At 37.9% G+C, this 21,096-nt stretch overlaps 1 protein-coding gene across 11 annotated transcripts in view; it reads left to right on the top strand.

Moving 5' to 3' along the window:
• The window catches only part of Dcaf6 (DDB1 and CUL4 associated factor 6), a 110,168-nt gene that overhangs the window by 77,571 nt on the left and 11,501 nt on the right, over positions 1-21,096 (top strand). For 7 of the 11 annotated variants that reach the window (XM_021227935.2, XM_005071385.4, XM_005071386.4 and 4 more), the window contains 4 exons: positions 3,607-3,724; positions 10,116-10,231; positions 10,668-10,736; positions 10,954-11,275. In XM_021227935.2, coding sequence (XP_021083594.1) covers positions 3,607-3,724; positions 10,116-10,231; positions 10,668-10,736; positions 10,954-11,275 — 625 coding nt within the window. Of the gene's footprint in view, positions 1-75; positions 115-3,606; positions 3,725-10,115; positions 10,232-10,667; positions 10,737-10,953; positions 11,276-21,096 lie in introns of all 11 variants that reach the window. The other 4 variants (XM_040737800.1, XM_040737799.1, XM_040737801.1 and 1 more) reach the window with 1 other exon arrangement.

Raw genomic sequence — 21,096 nt, forward strand, 5'->3', positions numbered from 1 at the left:
GAATTATATCCATTTAAAGTTATTATTATGTGTGTGTATTTTATCTGCATGTATGTTTGTGCACCATGCACCAAGGCAGACAAGGATTCGCTGAAGCTGGAGTTACAGATGGTTGTAAGTATCCATATTGGTGTTGAGAATCAAATCCAGGTCCTCTCTAAGAGCAGCCAGTATCTTAACCTCTAAGACCTTTCTCCAGCCCCCAAATTGTGTCCATTCTTAGCTAGGGGATCAAATTTCTCAGAAAACCCATCTTAATAAGTTGTATATAGTCATGCAATGTATCATAACCTAAGAAGAGTGGAATGAGCAAAGTTAGAAATAAATTCTAATCATTGGATATAAACTCACACTAGTACTTCATTTGAAGAAGTCAAATTTTGTATTGTATAGTGTTTCTGCCAGAGACACAATTTATGTCCAGCTATATGGAAATCATTAAACTCAGGAATCTATAAAGTTTGAGTACCCAGAGTCCATTCCGTTTATACAATGATTGGTCAGTTTGAGTCAAGTCTGATGAGTTCATTAAGAGTTGAAAGGAAAAGTGCCAGTCAGCTATACTCATTTTATGATTATATTAATATTGTCGTATTTTATGACCACACTTGAATAATTTTGTGATAGATGTCTCCAGGAAAGAAATTGTGACTGTTGTTGGTTACCTGGAGGCTTCTTGCTGGGGAGGGGTTGGCAGGGTGTTGTACAAATATTAATGAAATGTTTCTGTACTGTTCTCTCTCTTCCTTGCTTTTGTTACTATATATATATATATATATTTTTTTTTTTTTTTTGGTTTTTACGAGACAGGGTTTCTCTGTATTGTTTTGGAGGCTGTCGGTCCAGCCCGGCCTCGAACTCACAGAGATCCGCCTGCCTCTGCCTCCCGAGTGCTGGGATTAAAGGTGTGTGCCACCACCACCTGGCTTGTTACTATATTCTTATAGTAATAGCATATGAATATATGCAATTGCCTTTTGTTTTCTTCAAAGAGAATGTTGTTGGTTTTGGTTTTTTGGGGGGGGATAGAGATGAGTTAGGGATTGCCCATGAAACCCAGAAGAGGGTGTTGGATCTCTTGGAGCTGGAGTTAGAGGAAACTGTGATCTGTGGGTTTTGGGAATTGAACTCAGAACCTCTAGGAGAGGGCCTTGCTCAGTACACTTGCTCTTACACCTTCCTGCCCCACCCCTTTTTCCCTCAGGACAGTGAGTATCTCACTGTGTAGCCTTGGCTGACCTGGAACTTGCAGTGTAGACCTGGCTTACCTTGAACTCAGATCCCTGCCTCTGCTTTCCTGGTATGGGCTTAATGATGTATGCCACCATACCCTCCATTCCTTCCTTACCTTAGAGCAAAACATTTTATAAGCTGTTCTGAAAGAACCAGTTCTAGCTCTGCCTGTGTCCTTGACCATTCCAGACTTTAGCCCCAGTTATAGATAGCAGCCTTGAAACAATAGCGCCTTTATTATCAGTGGGATGAAAATCTCAACGTCATAACTAAAGGATAAAGGAAAACTGGCCCTCTTACTAGCAACTATAAATTTGTTCAAGTTGTAAGGGACTGGACAGATGTAGAAGTCTCATTCTTGACACTTTTTCCAAGGTAAAGTTTTACGGTTTTACTAGAATGATGTTTTGTAAAATGCCTCCTCCAAGACCCTAAATACAATGCTGAAGTGTTGAACATTGTTGTAGGGCTGCTTTGGTGGCACACACCTTTAATCCCAGCACTTGGATGGCAGAGACAGGAGGATCTCTGTGAGTTTGAGGCCAGCGTGATGTACAGAATGAGTTCTCAGGCAAACAAAGTTATGTGGTGAGACACTGATATAAGAGAGGGAGAGGGGGAGTGCGAGAGAACATTGTTAAGGTTACTAGTTCATTCTTAGTAGCTGTTTTTATTAAGGATGGACCCAAAACAAATAGAATAGAAATAAATGATTTTTATAATTTGGGATGCCAGCTTTGTATTTTTACTTTTATTTTAAAATAAGAATCATATAAGTCAAGATTTCTCACAAGTTAGAACTTAAAATATAGTGTAAGAATTTGGCTTTTTCAATTCCCTTGTCTCTTGGGGAATCCTCTCTCCTTTCTGCTCTAGTACTTTATTGAAATGCTGTTGTGTTTCCTGGTTACAAGCTACACCAGAGGTTCTGTGAGGTTCTCTTCAGTAAGTGCTCCATATCTTCAAAAAGGGGTGAAGGAAAGGTATACCCTTCATTGTAACAAAAGTTAAGAACCTGCTTAGGCCTGTGCATCTAGTACAGTGGTAGAATCCTTGGGTGGGGGGGCTCACTTCAGACCTTGATGCCCACTCTTCACACTTTTGTAAAAGCAGAAAAGGAGCCTGAGTAATTTGGATTTTTAAAGTTGTGATTTGTTGTTTATTTTAGGAAAAGTAATTCATTGTTATATCAGTTTTGGAATGGATGCCACGAAAAAGGGATAACCACAGATGAGTTTTCTCTCTGGAGACAGCTAGCCAAAGTGCCTGATACTTGGTTTTGTATTTTTAGTTTTTATTCCCCGTGTGTTCTCGCATTTCCACAGCTGTTAATGACCATCAAATGGGAAGTTTCAAAGTTCTGCTGCATTTTGTTCTTGAATATACATTTGCTCTTTGGGAAGAGGGCTTTAGGTATCTCTACAGTTTCTGTGACTTTGATTTGCCATTTTTGTTTGATTGATTAGTTGATTTAGAGACAGGGTATTACTAAATAGCCTTGTCTGGCTTAGAATTCACTATGTGTACCAGGTTGTACTCAAATTTAGAGCAATCCACTTGTCTTTGCCTCTTGAATGCTGGGGTTAGAGATGTGTGCAACTGTGCCCAGCCAAATATGAAGTTTTTCTTTTTGAAAGAAGGTCTCACTTGTAGCCCAATTGGCCTGTTTTTAACTGTGGAACACAGACTGGCCCTGAGATCTTAGAGGCCATCCTGTCTTAGCCTCCTAAGTGCTGGGATTACAGATGTGAGCACCATGTCCACCTTTATTTGCCATTTTAAAACAGACTATATATTGTGGATATACTCTAAAAAACTTTAAGGTGAAATTACTGTCCATTAAGAAATAACTTATTTGCAAGATTAGTTAAGAATAAAAGCTGAAATATACTAAAATACTGAAGTAGTTTTAGAAAATGCTAAAGCCCAGTGCACTGTTGCCTTGCCATAGAGTGTGCCCTAAAAGAACAGAGGACTCAGTAGCATCTGCCTGAGCAGCTCCGTGCAGAGCCCTTTCATCTTACACATTAGCTGCTGTTAATCCTTTCTGATGTTCAAGCTGCTCAAAAGTAAACCGTAGGTATTCTACTAAGTAAGGTGCCAGTTTATTATGTATGCCATTGCATGTGCACACCTTTTGGTTCCTTAATCAAAGGGTATGGATTTCAGTGTATTTGATTTCCCTCTAAATCTGAGGAAGTCATGTACACAAAGCTAGAAATTAATAATGTTGCTTTGAACTTTAACAGAGAACCTAACATGAACAAAAATTATGACAAGAACAACTAACTTAAGTTCTTTTAAATTTTAGGAAATGTCATATTTTTACTGGTTTCAGAATTTTTTTTCAAATGTTTTAAACACAATTTTCAGATAACAATAATGAAAGGCTGAGCCCCAAACCAGGGACAGGTGAACCAGTTTTAAGTTTGCACTACAGCACAGAAGGAACAACTACAAGCACAATAAAACTGAACTTTACAGATGAATGGTAAGTTAACGTTTTTGTAAAGACATTCTTAGCTGTTTTGTAGAATTGTATTAGATATGCTTTTTTTGTACTTCATTTCATGTTTTGTTTTTGCTGTACTATATTGGTTATGGAAACAGTAGTGTGCTTTAAATTCCTTGAAGAACTTGGAAATCCACAGATAGCTCACTCTCAGTGAATAAGAACCCTTGCTATGCAAGCATGAGGACCCGAGTTGAATCCCTAGCAGCCATGTTAAAAGCTAGGCATGGCTGCACACACCTGTGTGTTCCTGTAATCATAGCACTGGGAGGCAGACTGGCAATCCCTGGAACTCACCAAGGAGCTTCCTGTTCACTGAGAGACAGTCTCAAACCAATAGGTGGGAGCAATAGAGCAAGACTCCCCAGCATCTTCCTCTGGCATGTGTGTGTGTGTGTGTAACACACAAAACAAAATAAATCAAACTAAAAAAAAAACCCCACAGATCAACAGATTTCCACCTGCTGATTAGCTGTGAGCCAGGTCTAAGAATTTCTAAAAAAAATAGCAAATTGTGTTTGTCATCCTGGGATGTTTGTTCTGATAGAAAATACAAGCAATAATATAATCAACTACATTAGTTTAAAATATTTTAGTCTTTGTTCTCTCTCTTTCTGATTGCATGATTTTTGTTCTACATTATAGAAGATAATTTTAATTATGCTGAATATACTCTGTTCTATGTTTGTTAAACTTTATAGTAAGCATTATTAACTGTAACTAAACATTATTTTCCTTTAGTTACCTGTACTGGTTGTTATTTTACTAGTTCATCCAGTAGGGCTGTTATAGATTACTTATATATTCCCTTTTAATTGGAAAATGGACTTTTCATTTTAACCCATTGAGGGAAAGTCTTCCTTTTAAAACTTTTCCTACCTTCAGCATCGTATCTGTGAGATGTATTTCCAGAGATGAACTACATTGAGATCAAAAGGTATTGCCAATTGATTTTTAAAGGGCTTTCTCTTTCTACATTTCAGTTAGTGTATGAACAAACATACTTTATTCTTCTGTTCAATGTATTTTTAATTAATTTATTTAATTTAGAAATGGCTCAGCTGTTAAAGGCTGCACTCACATCCAAAATTGTATTATTTTTTATCATTATTTTTAAATAATTTTACCTGTTATTTAATCTATTATTAGAAAGGTTGGACTTTTATACTCATTCAATGCTTTATATGTTGTCTCTAATGACATTTCTGATTTTGTTCATATATTTAGCTGATTCTTACATTTAAGTATCAATTTATGTAAACATTTTATTATCTTTCCCACTGTTTAGAGCCCTTTTGATTGAGCATTATCCAAATGTTTTTATTTAACCTTATGTGTTAGCTATTTATGATTGTTTGTTGACAATATGGTACTTATAAACATATAATTATGTGTTGGCATAATTATATAAAATATTATATAATTATGTCAGTTATTTATAATCACTTGTAATTATCTGTAATTAATATATTAAGTCATATTAGTATATTACATTTTTGTAAATACATCATATGCTTTCATAGACAAACCTCTGTCCAAACTAACCAAAAGTCAGAGAGAGAGCATGCTAATTAACAAAATCAGGGATGAAAAAGGGGACATAACAACGGACTCTGAGGAAATCCAGAGAATCATCAGGGCATACTTTGAAAATCTGTACTCCACAAATTTGAAAATTTAAAGGAAATGGACAATTTCCTGGATAGATATCACTTGCCAAAACTAAATCAAGAACAGACCTATAACCCCTCATGAAATAGAAGCAGTCATCAAAAGTCTCCCAAACAAAAAAAAAAAGCCCAGGCCCAGATGGCTTCAGTGCAGAATTCTACCAGAAATTCAAAGAAGAGCTAATTCCAATACTCCTCAAAGTATTCCACACAATAGAAGCAGGAGGCTCACTGCCAAACTCTTTCTATGAGCTACAATTACCTTGATACCCAAGCCACACAAAGACACAACTAAGAAAGAGAACTATAGACCAATTTCCCTCATGAACATCGATGCAAAAATACTCAATAAAATACTCGTAAACCGGATTCAAGAACACATCAGAAAAATCATCCACCATGATCAAGTAGGCTTCATCCCAGGAATGCAGGAATGGTTCAACACTAGAAAATCTATCAATGTAATCCACCATATTAACAAACTGCGAAAGAAAAACCACATGATCATCTCACTAGATGCTGAAAAAGCCTTTGACAAAATCCAGCACCCCTTCATGATAAAGGTCCTAGAGAGATCAGGGATAACAGGAACGTACTTGAATATAATAAAAGCAATATACAGTAAACCAACAGCTAACATCAAACTAAATGGAGAGAAACTCAAAGCAATTCCTCTAAAATCAGGAACAAGACAAGGCTGTCCACTCTCTCCATATCTCTTCAATATTGTACTTGAAGTTCTAGCTACAGCAATAAGACAACAAAAGGAGATAAAGGGGATACAAATAGGAAAAGAAGAAGTCAAACTTTCACTATTTGCAGATGATATGATAGTTTACATAAGTGACCCAAAAAACTCCACAAGGTTACTCCTAGAGCTGATAAACACCCTCAGCAATGTGGCAGGATACAAGGTAAACTCAAAAAAAATCAATGGCCCTATTATATACAGATGATGAAGTGACTGAGAAAGAAATCAGAGAAACATCACCCTTTACAATAGCCAAAAACAGCATCAAATATCTGGGGATAATGTTAACCAAGGAAGTGAAAGACCTGTATATCAAGAACTTTGTGTCTTTAAAGAAAGAAATCAAAGAAGATACCAGAAAATGGAAAGATCTCCCATGCTCTTGGATTGGTAGGATCAACATAATAAAAATGGCAATCTTGCCAAAAGCAGTCTACAGATTCAATGCAATCCCTATCAAAATTCCATCACAATTCTTCAAGGACCTGGAAAGAACATTAATCAACTTTATATGGAAAAACAAAAGGCCCAGGATAGCCAAAACAACCCTATACAATAAAGGAACTTCAGGAGGCATCACCATACCTGACTTCAAGCTCTATTATAGAGCTATCGTCCTGAAAATAGCTTGGTATTGGCACAAAAATAGGCAGGTAGACCAATGGAACCGAATCAAAAGCCCTAATTTTAACCCACACACCTATGAACACTTGATTTTTGACAAAGAAGCTAAAACTGTACAATGGAAAAAAGAAAGCATCTTCAACAAATGGTGCTGGCATAACTGGGTACTGGTATGCAGAAGACTGCAGATAGATCCATGTTTATCGCCTTGTACAAAACTTAAGTCCAAATGGATCAAAGATCTTAACATAAATCCAGCCACACTGAAACTTTTAGAAGAGAAAGTGGGAGATACTCTTCTACGAGTTGGAACAGGAGACCACTTCCTAAACATAACACCAGTGGCATAGGCACTGAGATCGACAATTAACAAATGGGACCTTCTGAAACTAAAAAGCTTCTGTAAGGCAAAGGACACAGTCAAAAAGACAAAAAGGCAGGCCACAGAATGGGAAAAGATATTCACTAACCCTACATCTGACAGAGGGCTAATCTCCAAAATTTACAAAGAACTCAAGAAACAAGTCTCCAAAACACCAAAGGATCCAATTAAAAGGTGGGGTACAGAACTAAATAGAGAATTCTCAGTAGAGGAGGCTAAAATGGCCAAGAGACACTTAAGAAAATGCTCAACATCCTTAGCCATTAGGGAAATGCAAATCAAAGCAACTCTGAGATACCATCTTACTCCTGTCAGAATGGCTAAAATCAAAAACACCGAAGACAATTTATGCTGGAGAGGATGTGGAGAGAGGGGAACACTCCTCCACTGCTGGTGGGAGTGCTGACTCATACAGCCTCTTTGGAAATCAGTATGGAGATTCCTCAGGAAAATGGGAATTAATCTACCACTAGACCCAGCAATTCCACTCTTAGGCATTTATCCAAATGAGGCAAATTCATACAACAAGAGCATCTGCTCCACCATGTTCATAGCAGCATTATTTGTAATAGCCAGAACCTGGAAGCAACCTAGATGCCCCTTAGCTGAAGAGTGGATAGAGAAAATGTGGTACATTTACACAATGGAGTATTACTCAGCAGAAAAAAAACAATGGAATCTTAAAATTCGCAGGTAAATGGATAGCACTGGAAGAAACCATCCTGAGTGAGGTAACCCAGTCGCAAAAAGACAAACATGGTATGTACTCACTCATATATGGATGTTAGACATGGATCAGGATAGTGCCAGTCTGCACTTCCACTGATAGAGAGTCTGGGAAACAGGAAAGAACCTAAAAGATATGCATATATGCATAGTACCCAAGAGAAGAGGATTGAGACAAGATCCTCTGAATGGATGGGGAACACGGCGAGGGTGGGGGAGTGGGACCTGGGAAGAAGAGAGGGGTGAAGAGGAAGAGAGTTGGTCATGGGGGAACAGGAAGTTGAGGGGGTGGGGGTAGAATAGGGGGAAGAGGGAATCATAGGATCGAATACAGATCAGGCACCAGAGTGGCCTCGGGTGATCTAAAGGTATAACACCAATTGGCAAGCTAAGCAATAGTGGAGAGACCACCTTAAATGCCCATTCCTGATAATGAACTTGATGTCTATAACCATCCGGGAGCCTTCATCCTGTGACTGATAGAAGCAGAGGCAAACACACAACTAATCACTGAACTGAACCCAGGGAACCCAGTGACAGAGAGAGAGGAGTGATGAGCAAATTGGCAGAGAATGGGCTGGCAAAACCAGCAGAGACAGCTGATCTGAACAGGGGAGAGCTCTTGGACCCCAGACTGACAGTGGGGAGGCCAGCATGGGCCTGATCTGGACCCCCCAAATGTGAGTGTCAGCGAGAAGGCCTGGGCAACCTATGGGGCCCTGAGCTGTGGATCAGTGTCTATCCCTGGAATACAAACAGTCATCGTGTGCCTACAGCACAAAGAGGGATGCTCTCTCAGCCTGGACTCTTAGGGGAGTGCCTGGACCCTACCCAGAGTGAAATGACAGACTCTAGATATCCCCTATGTGGAAGGATTTGGCAATAGGGTGGGAGGGTGGGAGGGAAGGGGAGTGCGGGAGGAGGGGAGGGAGAGGGAATTAGGATTGACATGTAAAACAAGCTATTTAAAATTGAAATAAAAAATGATAAAAAAATAAGGAAAGAAGGAAGAAAAAAACCACATGTTCTTTACAAAAAAAAAAAAAAAGAAGCAGAGTAAAATATTTAACCGAAATAACCCTATTGAGATGACACTTTAGGCTGGTTCACAACCCTCCTGACTTTTATTTCTGCATATAGACTCATGTAGGTATATATTATTGCTTAAAATAATATGTTTATCTATACTTTAAAAATACAAGATTGATTTTTGTAATTTGCTTAAAAGGGATTTTATAAAATCTTGGCCAAAAAGTCCCTAGCAATTTGTCTTTTTGCATTTATTTGTTTTCTGCATGTGTGTATGTGTGTGCTATGTACATCATGGCACGGATGTGGAAGCCCAAAGACACCTTGGGAGAATTGTCTGTCTCCTACCCACAGTGGGCTCCAGCCATCAGGATTAGCAACAAGAACCTCACCCACTGAGCCTCACTGGCTCTAAATTTGATTTTAATCCCATATTCTTATACATCATCCTCTTCTCCTTCTCAACCCTCTCCTTACACATGTGTCATGATTTCTTATGGAATAGTTACTTCAAATTATTTTTTGAGTGGGTCTCATATTGTACTATAGCCAGAAATATACTTGCTAATGGGACTATGGCCATCATCAGGTGGATATTAAAACTGAAATAGAAAATGTAATCTCTTTTTATAAAACTGTAATATTTAGTAAACACACACACACTCGTGGGTGTGCGCGTATACCAGAATTGGTATTGTTCCACTGGAGGCAATTCAGAAATACTAAAGAAACGGCCAGGTTTCCATCCATCTCAATTTTTGAAGGTATACAACATTAGAGTCTAAAAGAGGATATGACCCAATTCTTAAAACCATTAATAATTCTGTATATAGAAAGGGAGACAATATAATTCACTTAAAATTCAGTAGAAACTGGGACTAAAGGTATATGACAAGTTACCATGTATGAAGCCCTATGTTTGATTTTACACACACACACACACAGCCTCATTAAGGGACATGTAGAAGTGTGTAGCAGACAACAGAAGCATCAAAATAGTGATTTAAAGGGCTTTCGTTTAAAAATCTTTCTAAGATGAAGTGTGCTGGAAGTTATGTTTTTTAAAATGGATTTTCAAGTTCTTGTGTTCTGAATTTTCTAATTTACTTTTAAATTGTAAAATATAAAAGTTACATCAAAACCCTTCTGTTAACTTTTGGTAGAATCACTTACCTTCTTGTGACCTAGGAGCAATACTGCCTCAAGTTCCAGAGGAAATGGGAACCATTGCAAATCTGAGGGTCAGGAGGAGTCCTTGGTCCCACAGAGCTCTATGCAAGCACCTGAAGGAGACAGCGAAACAAGTTAGGTTCTTTTTCTTTCTTTCTTTTTTTTTTTTCTTAGAAGAAACCTCAGTGCTGAATATTCACCTATTTTTTCTATTCCCAAACAATGGTATTTTGTTTGTTCTTTGTAGAGTGAGATTTTGCTTTATTGTTAAAATTGATTGTGTGGGATCCATACCTGTGGAGGTCAGAGGATAGCTTTGTGACATCGGCTCCCTCCTTCCACCTTTACTTGGGTCCTAGGGATCAAACTCAGGTCTTCAGGCTTGCACTTAGCAAGTGCCTTTACCCTCTGAGATATTTTGTGGGCGTCCTGGGTGAGATTTATTTGAATGTTTAAGGTTTCTGTGACTCAGATGGAATTAAGAGCCATTTATTTAAAGAGATATTGGGGTATTATATTTATTTCTTTTTTTAAAAAACTAGATTTAATGATAATTTTGTTTAATTCTAGGAGCTCCTGAAGAACTATCAGAGAAAGGAACATTTTCAGAAAACCTCACTCAAAACCAGATACATATAGGTGAGTTGTCTCACTGTCTTTAAGAAATTGGTTCATATGCAAAACTAAACAGCCTTGATCTGTGTATCTCTCCAGAGGCAAAGGTCACTTCCAAACGATGGCTGTGCTATTTTCCTCTCTTGTTAAGGGAATCAAATTTCATAGTGGAACATGTTAGTTTTTAAGTACACAATGATGAACACGTGACTAACTTCTGCATGATTTTGTTTCCTGACAGCACAATCTGATACCTTCCCCACTGAGCCATTGGATCCTAACTCAGGAGAAAGGAATAGCCCAAGTCTTGATAGCCCTTGTGGGGTTCCAGAAGAAGGCACCTTGTCTGAAACAGGCAAGGAGGCTTCTGAGCAAACTAGCACTGAGGGAGCTTCCAGTCATGCTAGCCCCAATCCTGAACTCCCATCCCAGACAGAAGCCATTGGGCCTTTAGCTCACGAAGACACAACAACCAGGGACTCTGCTCTCCAGGACACAGATGACAGTGATGATGACCCAGTCCTGATCCCTGGTGCAAGATATCGAGCAGGACCTGGTGATAGGTTGGTATGTCTTAAATTAGCATAGACTATAAAAAATGTAATTCACAAGAGTGTGTTTGAAGTCAAATGAGAGGCTCTTCATTTTTACAAGTGTTTCATCAAAAAGTGTCACAATCATATATGACACATATGTGATTCCACATATTCTTTGAGCAAACTGTATGAAGAAGTGAACAGAAAGTGTCTTTGTTCAGTATCTCTGCCACTGGGCTTGCATCTCAATTTTGGGATGAAGAGAGAGAATGTTGAGAATGACTACCAGGATGTTTATGAAGTTAAGGTTACATTAGTTGTCTGATTGTTCTGTAGAGATATGGCTACTGGTTTTTGTTTGTTTATTGAAATGGGGGTCTTGGTATGTTGACCAGGCTGGCCTTGGATTTGTTATCTGTAAACGAGGCCAGCCTGGAACTCACAGAGATCCACCTGCCTCTGCCTGTTACTTCTTTTCTTTTTTATTGTCCCTGGTAGTGTGCTAGTTCTCTTTTGGGGGACACTATGTTTTTCTCTGTTTTCTAATAATGTAATGAATGACTCAGTTAGGAAAATAAAAAGAAGCCGGGCATTGGTGGCGCACGCCCTTAATCCCAGCTCTTGGGAGGCAGAGGCAGGCAGATCTCTGTGAGTTCGAGGCCAGCCTGGTCTACAGAGTGAGTTCCAGGACAGCCTCCAAAACAATACAGAGAAAAAAAGAAAGAAAGAAAAAAGAAAAGAAAAGATACAATACATAATAAATATTGTAGCAAAAATAGAGATTGAATTGTTAATACGTTTATATGGGGTTTTTTTTGCATTTTTGATTTTTATATGAACAGAAAGAAACATTTTATTTTAGGTGGTAAAATTCCCTTTAATCTTTTAAAATCACCAGGCCTGGTGGTATAGGCCTGAAGTCACAGCTCCTTGAGAGGTTGCAGCAAGAGGATCACAAGTTCAAAGTCTGTCTGTGAAGCTTAGTGAGACTGTCAGAAAATAAGTAGTAAAAGGAAAGAGGTAGGAATAGCCCTCACTTGCTAGCATGTGGGAAGTACCTGTTCACTCTTGGAATCCAAGTAAGGATAGTGTGCTGTAACCCATGTACATGCGAAACTATCTGTGTGATTAGTACCATCTTATCTCATTGTTCCAGAAAATCCAGCTTTATCGTTAAAGTCCTAATTCACACAGGAGTTTAGACCATTTCAAATACTTGTGTGTCAAATAGACTTTTGTTTGTCATTCAGTTTACATTTCTGACATAATTAATGTGATTATATGTTATACATGTATAATGAGAAGATTAGTATACCATTAAAAATTGCCATCTAGCCAGGTATGGTAGCTCATACCTGCAATCTGAATACCTGGAATGAGGCAGAAGAATTGCTGTGAGTATAAGAACATTACAGGGTAGCGTGGGATATAGAATGAAATACATTCAAAAATCCAAACCAAACATTAGTAGTGCTGTATAATGAAGAGCATCATAACTTGGGTTTGAGTACACATTCAACCACCTACCAGCAATGTTTTCCCAAATACAGTGCTTATTGATTCAAAGGCTCAGTTCTCTTCATATATGAAGTGGGGTTATGATTATCTAAAATTATTGTATAAAGTAAGAATGAGTCAGTCACATTGAAAATTCTGATACGTCTTAAACACCCAATGTATTTTCTGTATATGACTACCGTAATCCCGAAAAGCAATTACAGTAAGATTGACTCAGTCAGCAGCAGTAATGCATGCCTATAATTTAGCTGCTTGGGAGGTTGAGGCAGGAAAATTGTTTGAGGACTAATCTAAATAATTAAGACCCTCTCACAAAGCAAAAGGAAAAAAAGAATGCCTCTAAGGAGTAAAGATGAGCAAATAAAGGTATTAAAAAGGGCAGCTTTCAGAAGCTCAGTGAAACAGCCCCTGTTATCCATGGTAGGGGGTGTTCCTTCCCTCAGCTCTAGAAAATATTTACTTTGCTAAGGGCACTATTGAAACAATCTTTCCCTATATTTGTGCTTAAAGATTAATAAAATACCTTCTACCTGTTAATCATCAACCTCCAATGGTTTTTGATTGTTCAGTTGTTTTGTTTTGAAATAGAGTGTTGTTGTTGGCCCTAGCTGGTTCTGTAAATCAGGCTGACCTTGAGCTGTCAATCCAAGTGCTGAGGTCACAAGCATGTTCTACCAACCCCTAGCTCAGCATTCTTTATATATATATGTATATATATATATATTTTTTTTTTTTTGGCAAAGTAAACTTAGTTCTATTCCTTAAAAGGTCATTAATACTTAATGTATACAGGTAATGTTACCAAACATTGCACAAGTCGACAATCAAACTGATGGTTTCTAAAGCATTATCATTTTTATATTTAAATGATTTCTCATTCTCCAAAAGTTTCACCAGCCACAAAGTTAGTGCTTGGTAACTTGATTAACCTAGAAAACTCAGGTGTTGAATTAGATTAGTCAAATATTTAGAAGATTGATAGTTAGGAATAATAGCCTGGAACTGCTTCGTCTTCATACATGAGCTTAAATTCAGCTGTTATGATTAAATCCAGATTTTAAACCTTTAAAGACTGGGTATTTTTAATAGTCTATATAGTCAGGTTCCTTGGCCTTGATTTGGCCTGTATATTACTAGCTTTTATAGGACATAAATTTATAGACTGGTATCAGAAATAATAATAAAATTCTTAATCTTCAGCAAACTTATTATTGAAGAAGAAAATATACAAGCCATTCAAAGCAAGAGAAAACTAAGTATCTGAAACTAAGTAAAATGTCGCATGTGCAAACACCCAACTGAGGTGATGCTAATGCCAGCATTGTGGCTGGTTCCCTGAGATTTGCCTTGTCTTTTCCCAGGTGTTTTTTGTTTTTATTTGTTTTGTTGTTGTTGTTTTGTTTGTTTCTTTGTTTGGATATATTTTTCGTTGCATCATTTTGTAGTTCAGAGGCCTTGAATTCAAAGTAAACCCTTCTTTAGCCTCTGAAGTGGTGGTGTTACAGCAGGAGGCACCACACCTAGCCTCTCCTAGCTCTTTACCAAGAGCTTGAAAGTGATTTAAAAGAAAACAACAAACAGCTCTGGTCTTTCTGTGGTGTCTAGCTTCCTAAGCAGGCACCACTTGCTGTGTAATTAGAGCAAAGAATGTGCTGCCTGCTGTGTCTGCTCTCTGCTTCATCCTGAGGCTGCTGCCATTTTTACTCCTTAGCAAAGGACCACTTGCCATGGCCTCTGGCCTAGTTTGTTGCTTCTAAATTTGGAGATAAATAAATTGGCTTATATTTTAAAAGGAGCCAGTTTTGAGAAATTTTACTTGCAAGAACCCAAAAATTTTACTGTCTTGCAAAATAGCAATATTTGGGCTATTTTCTGTCTCTGAAGAGCAAATGTGCACACTACACATTGATGAAGCGCCCAGCTAACAGAATGCATGTCTTAGAGTTCCCTCTGCTGCCCTTTACCACGGCAGGCCCAGTCTAGAAGTGCAGTGTGTTGTCAGTGTGCCCCAGAACATTTTTGTTGTTGTTGTTGTTGCCATTCAAAAAGCTCAGTGTGAGCTGGGGAGATGGCCCAGAGGTTGAGAGCACCGGTTGCTCTTTCAGAGGTCCTGAGTTCAATTCCCAGCAACGACATGGTGGCTCACAAACCATCTAGTGCCCTTCTCTCGCATGCAGGTGTACATTCAGGCAGAACGCTGTATATATAATCAATAAATAAATCTTAAGTAAATTTTTAAAATGCATAGTCAATTGATTTAGTTAGGGTAGAGAAATGATCCTCACAATTAGTATGGTAAAAGTTAAGTAGTTAAATAGTTGAGTATGTAGTGAGTTAAATTTTTACTTTAACTTATACAAAAAAAACTAGTATAAGTCACAGTTTTACTTCAATTTTAATTTTTACTTTTGTTTCCTAAATTCAGACTTTTAAATGAAACCTTAAAAGCTTCATATAGTTAAGCCATCAACATATATTTAATTTAAGATACCAAAGCAGTCCTTGCACTGCAGAGTAGTGACTTCCTTAACACAACTACTGTATTCTTTCTGCATTTTTGAACTTGCTTTTAATTCCTGACCCTCCTGCTCCCACCTCCAGAAGGAGATTACAAGCATGGGCCACCATTCTTGACTATTAGCATTCTTAAAGTTTTGTCAGATATTAAGCAAGTTTGCATTTGGGGACTAAAATGAAGCATGAAAAGGCAATGCCTTGGAAAATAAAGGCCATAGCAGCAATATAAATATTTTAAATGTGTAATGGTTGTCTCTAACTTCTCTAACAGTAAGGCTATATAAAAACACTGGAACTCTATAGTAGAGGTATTCAGACTTTTTTCCCAAAGGGCAAGATAATAAATATTTTAGCCTTTGCTGGCCACCAGGTAAAGTGGAAACTTTTGCATAGGCACTTACATAACTATTTAAAATGTAATCATTTAAAAATGAGAAAACTGTCCTTAGCTTAAAGGTCATAAGAAACAGCTGACCAAGATTTATCATAAAAGCATTTGCTGATGCCTGCTTTATAACAAATAGTCACAGAGAGAACCCGACTATATCTATTATAATGTCTTTACTGGCAGAAATCCAAAATTTAAAAGACAGATCCTCTTTGTTTAGGATAAAAGCATAAACCATTAAATAGAAAATAAACTGATAAAAATTGCATTGCATTCACTAATGGTTGTATTAAAAACAAGTAAAATTGGTGTGTTTATTCCTCCACTAATTTCACATGCTGGATTTGTAAACAAAAATGTACCCTGGGAATGAGAGAGTTCCTGGCTTTTCTTACTTTGTTTTGTAGACAGGATCTCATTGTGTATAGCCCTGGCTGACCTGGATCTCACTGTGTAGTCCTGGCTGGCCTTGAACTCCACTCCTGCCTCCTGAGTGCTGGTATTAAAGGTGTGCAGCACCACACCCAAGCTTTTTCTTAGGTAATTTTCATGTAAGCTCGTCTCACAGTACGAGCTCAATCATGGAGTAAATGGAATGATGACCTTTTTTTTTTCCTTGCTAAATCAAAGAAGAAAACAAAATTACTCTGAAAAAAGACAAGCAAGTGAAACTTTGTGAAGTCCTTACTTAGTGCACTGAATATATACTTCTACTTCTAATGAGTCTTTCTAAAGATTTAACGGATTAGTCCCCTATTGCTTCACTATTTTTAAAGTACATATCATTTGCATCGACATTTTGGTCCATCCAGTCTTCCTGGACTCTGTGGAGCCAGAATTCTTTGTACTATAAATATGCCAGCATTTCTTCACTCATTATAACTGACTCATTTAATGACTCCACTTGCTTTATTAAAGAAAATTGCAGAGGAAATCATCAAAGAGAAAAACTAGGATTCCTATGGAGTTAAAAGCCCTGCTTCTCAGTTCGCTTGTTCCTGTTTTGTGGTTAGGACAAATGAGTCAGCTTCAGTGTTTATTTCCCAAAGTGCAGGTGAGCCTTGAGGTTCTGCAACTGGAGGTGTTCAAAGTAGTAAGTCCTGCACTCCCCCACACTGTGGCAGGCTTAGGGCTGACTTACTGAAAAGGGAAAAGATTCAATGAGTGGATCTGGATCCTTGATTTCCTCCTGCACATTTCTCTGGGTGACATTCCTTACTTCATGGGCAACCACAAAGGGAAGCAAAAGTTCTTTAGATTGAAATGATGGATGGCAGAAGTGGTGACTATAATGCTTTACATATTTGGTTCTTCCAAGTCTTCCTAAGTGACTTTAGTTATTGTGTTCCCTTCACTAGATTTAATATCAGAGGAACAACAGTAGGTGATAGAATAATGAGGTAATTCAGAGTGCTCCTTCATTCCTTCTTTTTGATGGATTTACCAGGTCCTCTTTTTCTACCACTAACCACATTTCCTATTAACAGTTAATAATGTCCTTTGATCTTACTGAGCTCGTAAGTGCTAAGCATTGGAAACAAGTTGCTTTTCACAAACTGTATTTACCTGCATGTGATGCATGGGAGTAGAATGAAAAGAAATTTCCTGTGTGTAGATGTAACTGCATTCACTTCAAGTGTGGTGACAAGTAACTTGTCTAAGTAACAAATCTAAAATGGAGTCCTTCAAATGTCAGTTACTTGCTTTGATGGTTGATGAATGCAACTTATGTTTTCTTTAAAACTTGACTCATTATAATTAGCAGTTTTTGTTATTCATATGTACATTTTCTTCAAGTCTAATTCTAGGTTTTAAGATTCTGATTTTTCAATGCCATTTTCTTATAAGTAGCTAAATAATTTAAGAAAATCACATACCATGTTGATATAGAACCCTTAAATATATCTGTAATTGAAAAGCTGTCAGTAGCACACATTTTTTAGTAGAATTCTATCATCATCTACCCAAGCCTGGCTTACCAAAAATATTAGCCAAACCAAGAAGTGGCATGTTTTTCTGGTATTATCAGTTTCTAAAACAAAGTAGCACATAAAATATTTAGTAATGATCAGAATATAAAAATAGTTCCTACACAGAATTCAGGAAAAAGCCAAAAAAATATCATAAACCTATAGTAATTCCTCATTAAAATCCATCCTCAGGATCTTGAAGTTTTAATTCGTTTTTGCTTTTTTAAAAAAAGTATTATTATTCTTATTATATGTATATTTGTAGGCACACATGCTGCATTGTGAGTATGGCAGTCAGGACAACTGTGGAGCCCCTTTCTCCTTCCACATGTATTAGGGTTCAAGAGATCCAGGTCACCAGCCAAGCCACCTGACAGGCTCTCATCTTGTTTTTATGCTGGTGTATGGGGGCTGTTGTGACATCATCAAAGTGTATTTGAAATAAAATTTTTTCAAATGGATTCTACTACTGGCTATCACTTTTTAATTTAATGACACCAAAATGGAATTTATTTCAGGGCTTTTTGATGTTTTTAACTTACTAAACATTATCCAAAGTATTCAAAGCTGGTTTCTGCTTTTAAAATGAAGATGTAACTAAAAAATAACTTGTTGCTTTAAATGAGTCTTACAAAGGCTAAAACCATATAAGTAAACAATGTGAAAACAAATGATGTTGAAATATGAAATGTCACCATACCTCCCCTGAGTGAGTGAAGTAAGTCTTCTTCTCCACCTCAGTCTTTATGTAGAGATTTCCCAAGTAAATTTCTAATTATAAGACACTGTTTTCTTTTTTTGTTTGTTTTTTTGTTTTTTCGAGACAGGGTTTCTCTGTGGCTTTGGAGGCTGTCCTGGAACTCACTTGGTAGTCCAGGCTGGTCTCGAACTCACAGAGATCCACCTGCCTCTGCCTCCTGAGTGCTGGGATTAAAGGCGTGCGCCACCAACGCCCGGCAAGACACTGTTTTCTTGAGGTCTCATATACACAGCTGCTCTGTTATCCCTCTTTAAAAAACTTCTGCTGAAATAAATTAGAAGTATAAAATTATCACAGGTATGACAGTTCTCATAAGGGAATGTATTGTATTTTATAAATCTGCTTTACTTTATTACAAATGCTACATAGCACATTCCCTGTTTCTTTGAATAATAATAAAGTGGTAGCTGTCCTCTGCTCTTTTAATCTGTGAGCTCACCTACCTGTCTGTCAGGCTGTGAATGGTCCCCACTTCCTCCCTCCAACCTTCTTCTTGGATGCACTTTCTTAACGGATTGGCCAGGCTGGAGTGGACACAGTCCCACAACTTGGTGATCGCCTGCATTTAGGAGGTTACCATTTTGATGCTGGGGACCCTGCAAGCATAGCTCTTGCCTCTGCCTCCAGAATAGCTGGCACTACAGGCACGCACTACCATTGTCCTGGACCTTCAGTTTGTCTTATACACAACTTCTGAGTCCCACACATGAATCATCAAATGAAGATTATAGTTGTAGTAAATATATAAATTTCAGTGAAAGGTGAATATAATAGTTACCTTTGTATTTATTTAAACGTTTTAAAATATATCAGTGGCGGGGAGATGACTCAGTGGGTGAAGTGCTTACTCTGCAAGCATGGTGGATCTGAGTTTGGATGCCCAGCGTGTACATAAAAGTTGGGTGCAGTGGCACACATCTGTAACCATAGCATATGGGTTGGTGGCAGCAGATGAATCTCAGCTGCAGGTCTAGCTGAAACAGGAGCTCCAATTTCTGAAACAATACAGTGTGCATGGTTGAAGGAGACACTGGAGAGAATAGGCCCAGCTGGACATTTTGTAATTTTGTAAAAGAATTTTTACAAATCTTTGATAGGGATTTTAATTTTTGTTTCTGTGGCAAATGTGATTGTTTACATTTTTATGCTAATTGTGTATGGCTGATTTTTAGAAATGCAGTTGAAGCCGGGCAATAGTGGCATAGGCACAGTTTTTAGTGGGGAAATAATATTTGTATTTTTAGTTTTTCTGGAAGACTTTTTCTGAGACAGGTTTTCTTTGTGTAGCCCTGGCTGTCCTCAAACTCTCTATATAGACCATGTTGGCCTCAGACTCACAGAGATTTTTCTGCCTCTGTCTCCCAAATGTTGGGATTAAAGGTATGTACCAGGTCCCAGCTTCTCCAAGACTTTCTTAATATGTAAAATTGCCAAGTCAAAGCTTTATACATATTTTAAATTTAATATAATTTTTTCAAAAATATTATGCTCTGGGACTCCAATATACTGCTGGTAGGAGTATGAATCTGTGCAATCATGTTCCCAAACTGCAACTGTTTACTGTAGCTGAACCTTGTGCACATACTACGGAGCAGCATTCACTCTTAGGAAATACCCAACATGAACATGTGCATGTATTCACCAAGTGACATGCCATAGGGTGATGGTAGCCCAATTCCAGTCATCAGAAACTAAACAACACAATAAATAAATTATACTTATGCGAAGCAATACTTTCCAGAGAAGATGGAAAGTGAACTTTAGCTATTACAATGTCAAGCTAAAGAAGCTGAGTGGATGCTAGAGAGATGCCGCACAGCATGAGGATCTGAGGGCAAAGCCAGGCACAGTGAATATGTGTCTGTGATCCCAGTGCTCCTTCCTTGAGATGGGAAGTGAAGACAGGGTAGTCCAGGCAAGCTCCTGGGCCAGCTAGCAACACTGGACAGGAAAAGGGGACCTGTCAGACAAGAAGCAACAGCCATGCTTGTCCTTTGACTGCCACACGCATGCCAGAGCACACAAGCTCAACAAATGGATGCCTGTTGAATTAAAATCCACAAATAGAACCATGATACTAGAGGTCAGACGAGTTTCCTTTGAAGGAAGAGAAATGGTAGGAGTGGGGCTTGGGAGATTTGTGGATATCTGATGATGCTGTTTCCCATATGTTGATGCTGGGGTCAACCCGTTCTATTTGAAGACTGCATTGAGCTATGCCTTTCTCCAAGCTCTTACCATATCTGTAGACATAAAAATATTGTCAATCTGATAAACATAAAAAGAGAAGCTTGTTTATTGATGATACTATCATCTCATTTGTTTTTCTTACAGATTTGTATGTAGTTTTAAATCTTGCAGACTTTCCTTCTATTGTATCTCAAAATATGATGATGTTTTAAGTGACAAATGAAAGCTTCACCATTAGGTAATATTGGGTGTTAGGAGAACATTCCTTAATAATAAAAATCAACCTTAAAAAGAGTACTTTGTTCTGGAGTAGCTACTACTGCCATCAACCCCTGTGTAGAGAGAATGGAATCCGCCTCATTAACTATAAATTTCTCCTTTGGTATGAGCCATATAAAAGCAGACACTGCTTGAAGGTCTTCATTTTATCTTACTGATATTTAGTCTCCTCTTGACTAGTTTGCTCTTGGAACATCTTTAAACTATGTCAGAATATTAGTTACCT

The sequence above is a fragment of the Mesocricetus auratus genome, unplaced genomic scaffold (assembly GCF_017639785.1).
Source record: "Mesocricetus auratus isolate SY011 unplaced genomic scaffold, BCM_Maur_2.0 Super-Scaffold_100676, whole genome shotgun sequence".
In the NCBI taxonomy this organism is placed as follows: Eukaryota; Metazoa; Chordata; class Mammalia; order Rodentia; family Cricetidae; genus Mesocricetus; species Mesocricetus auratus.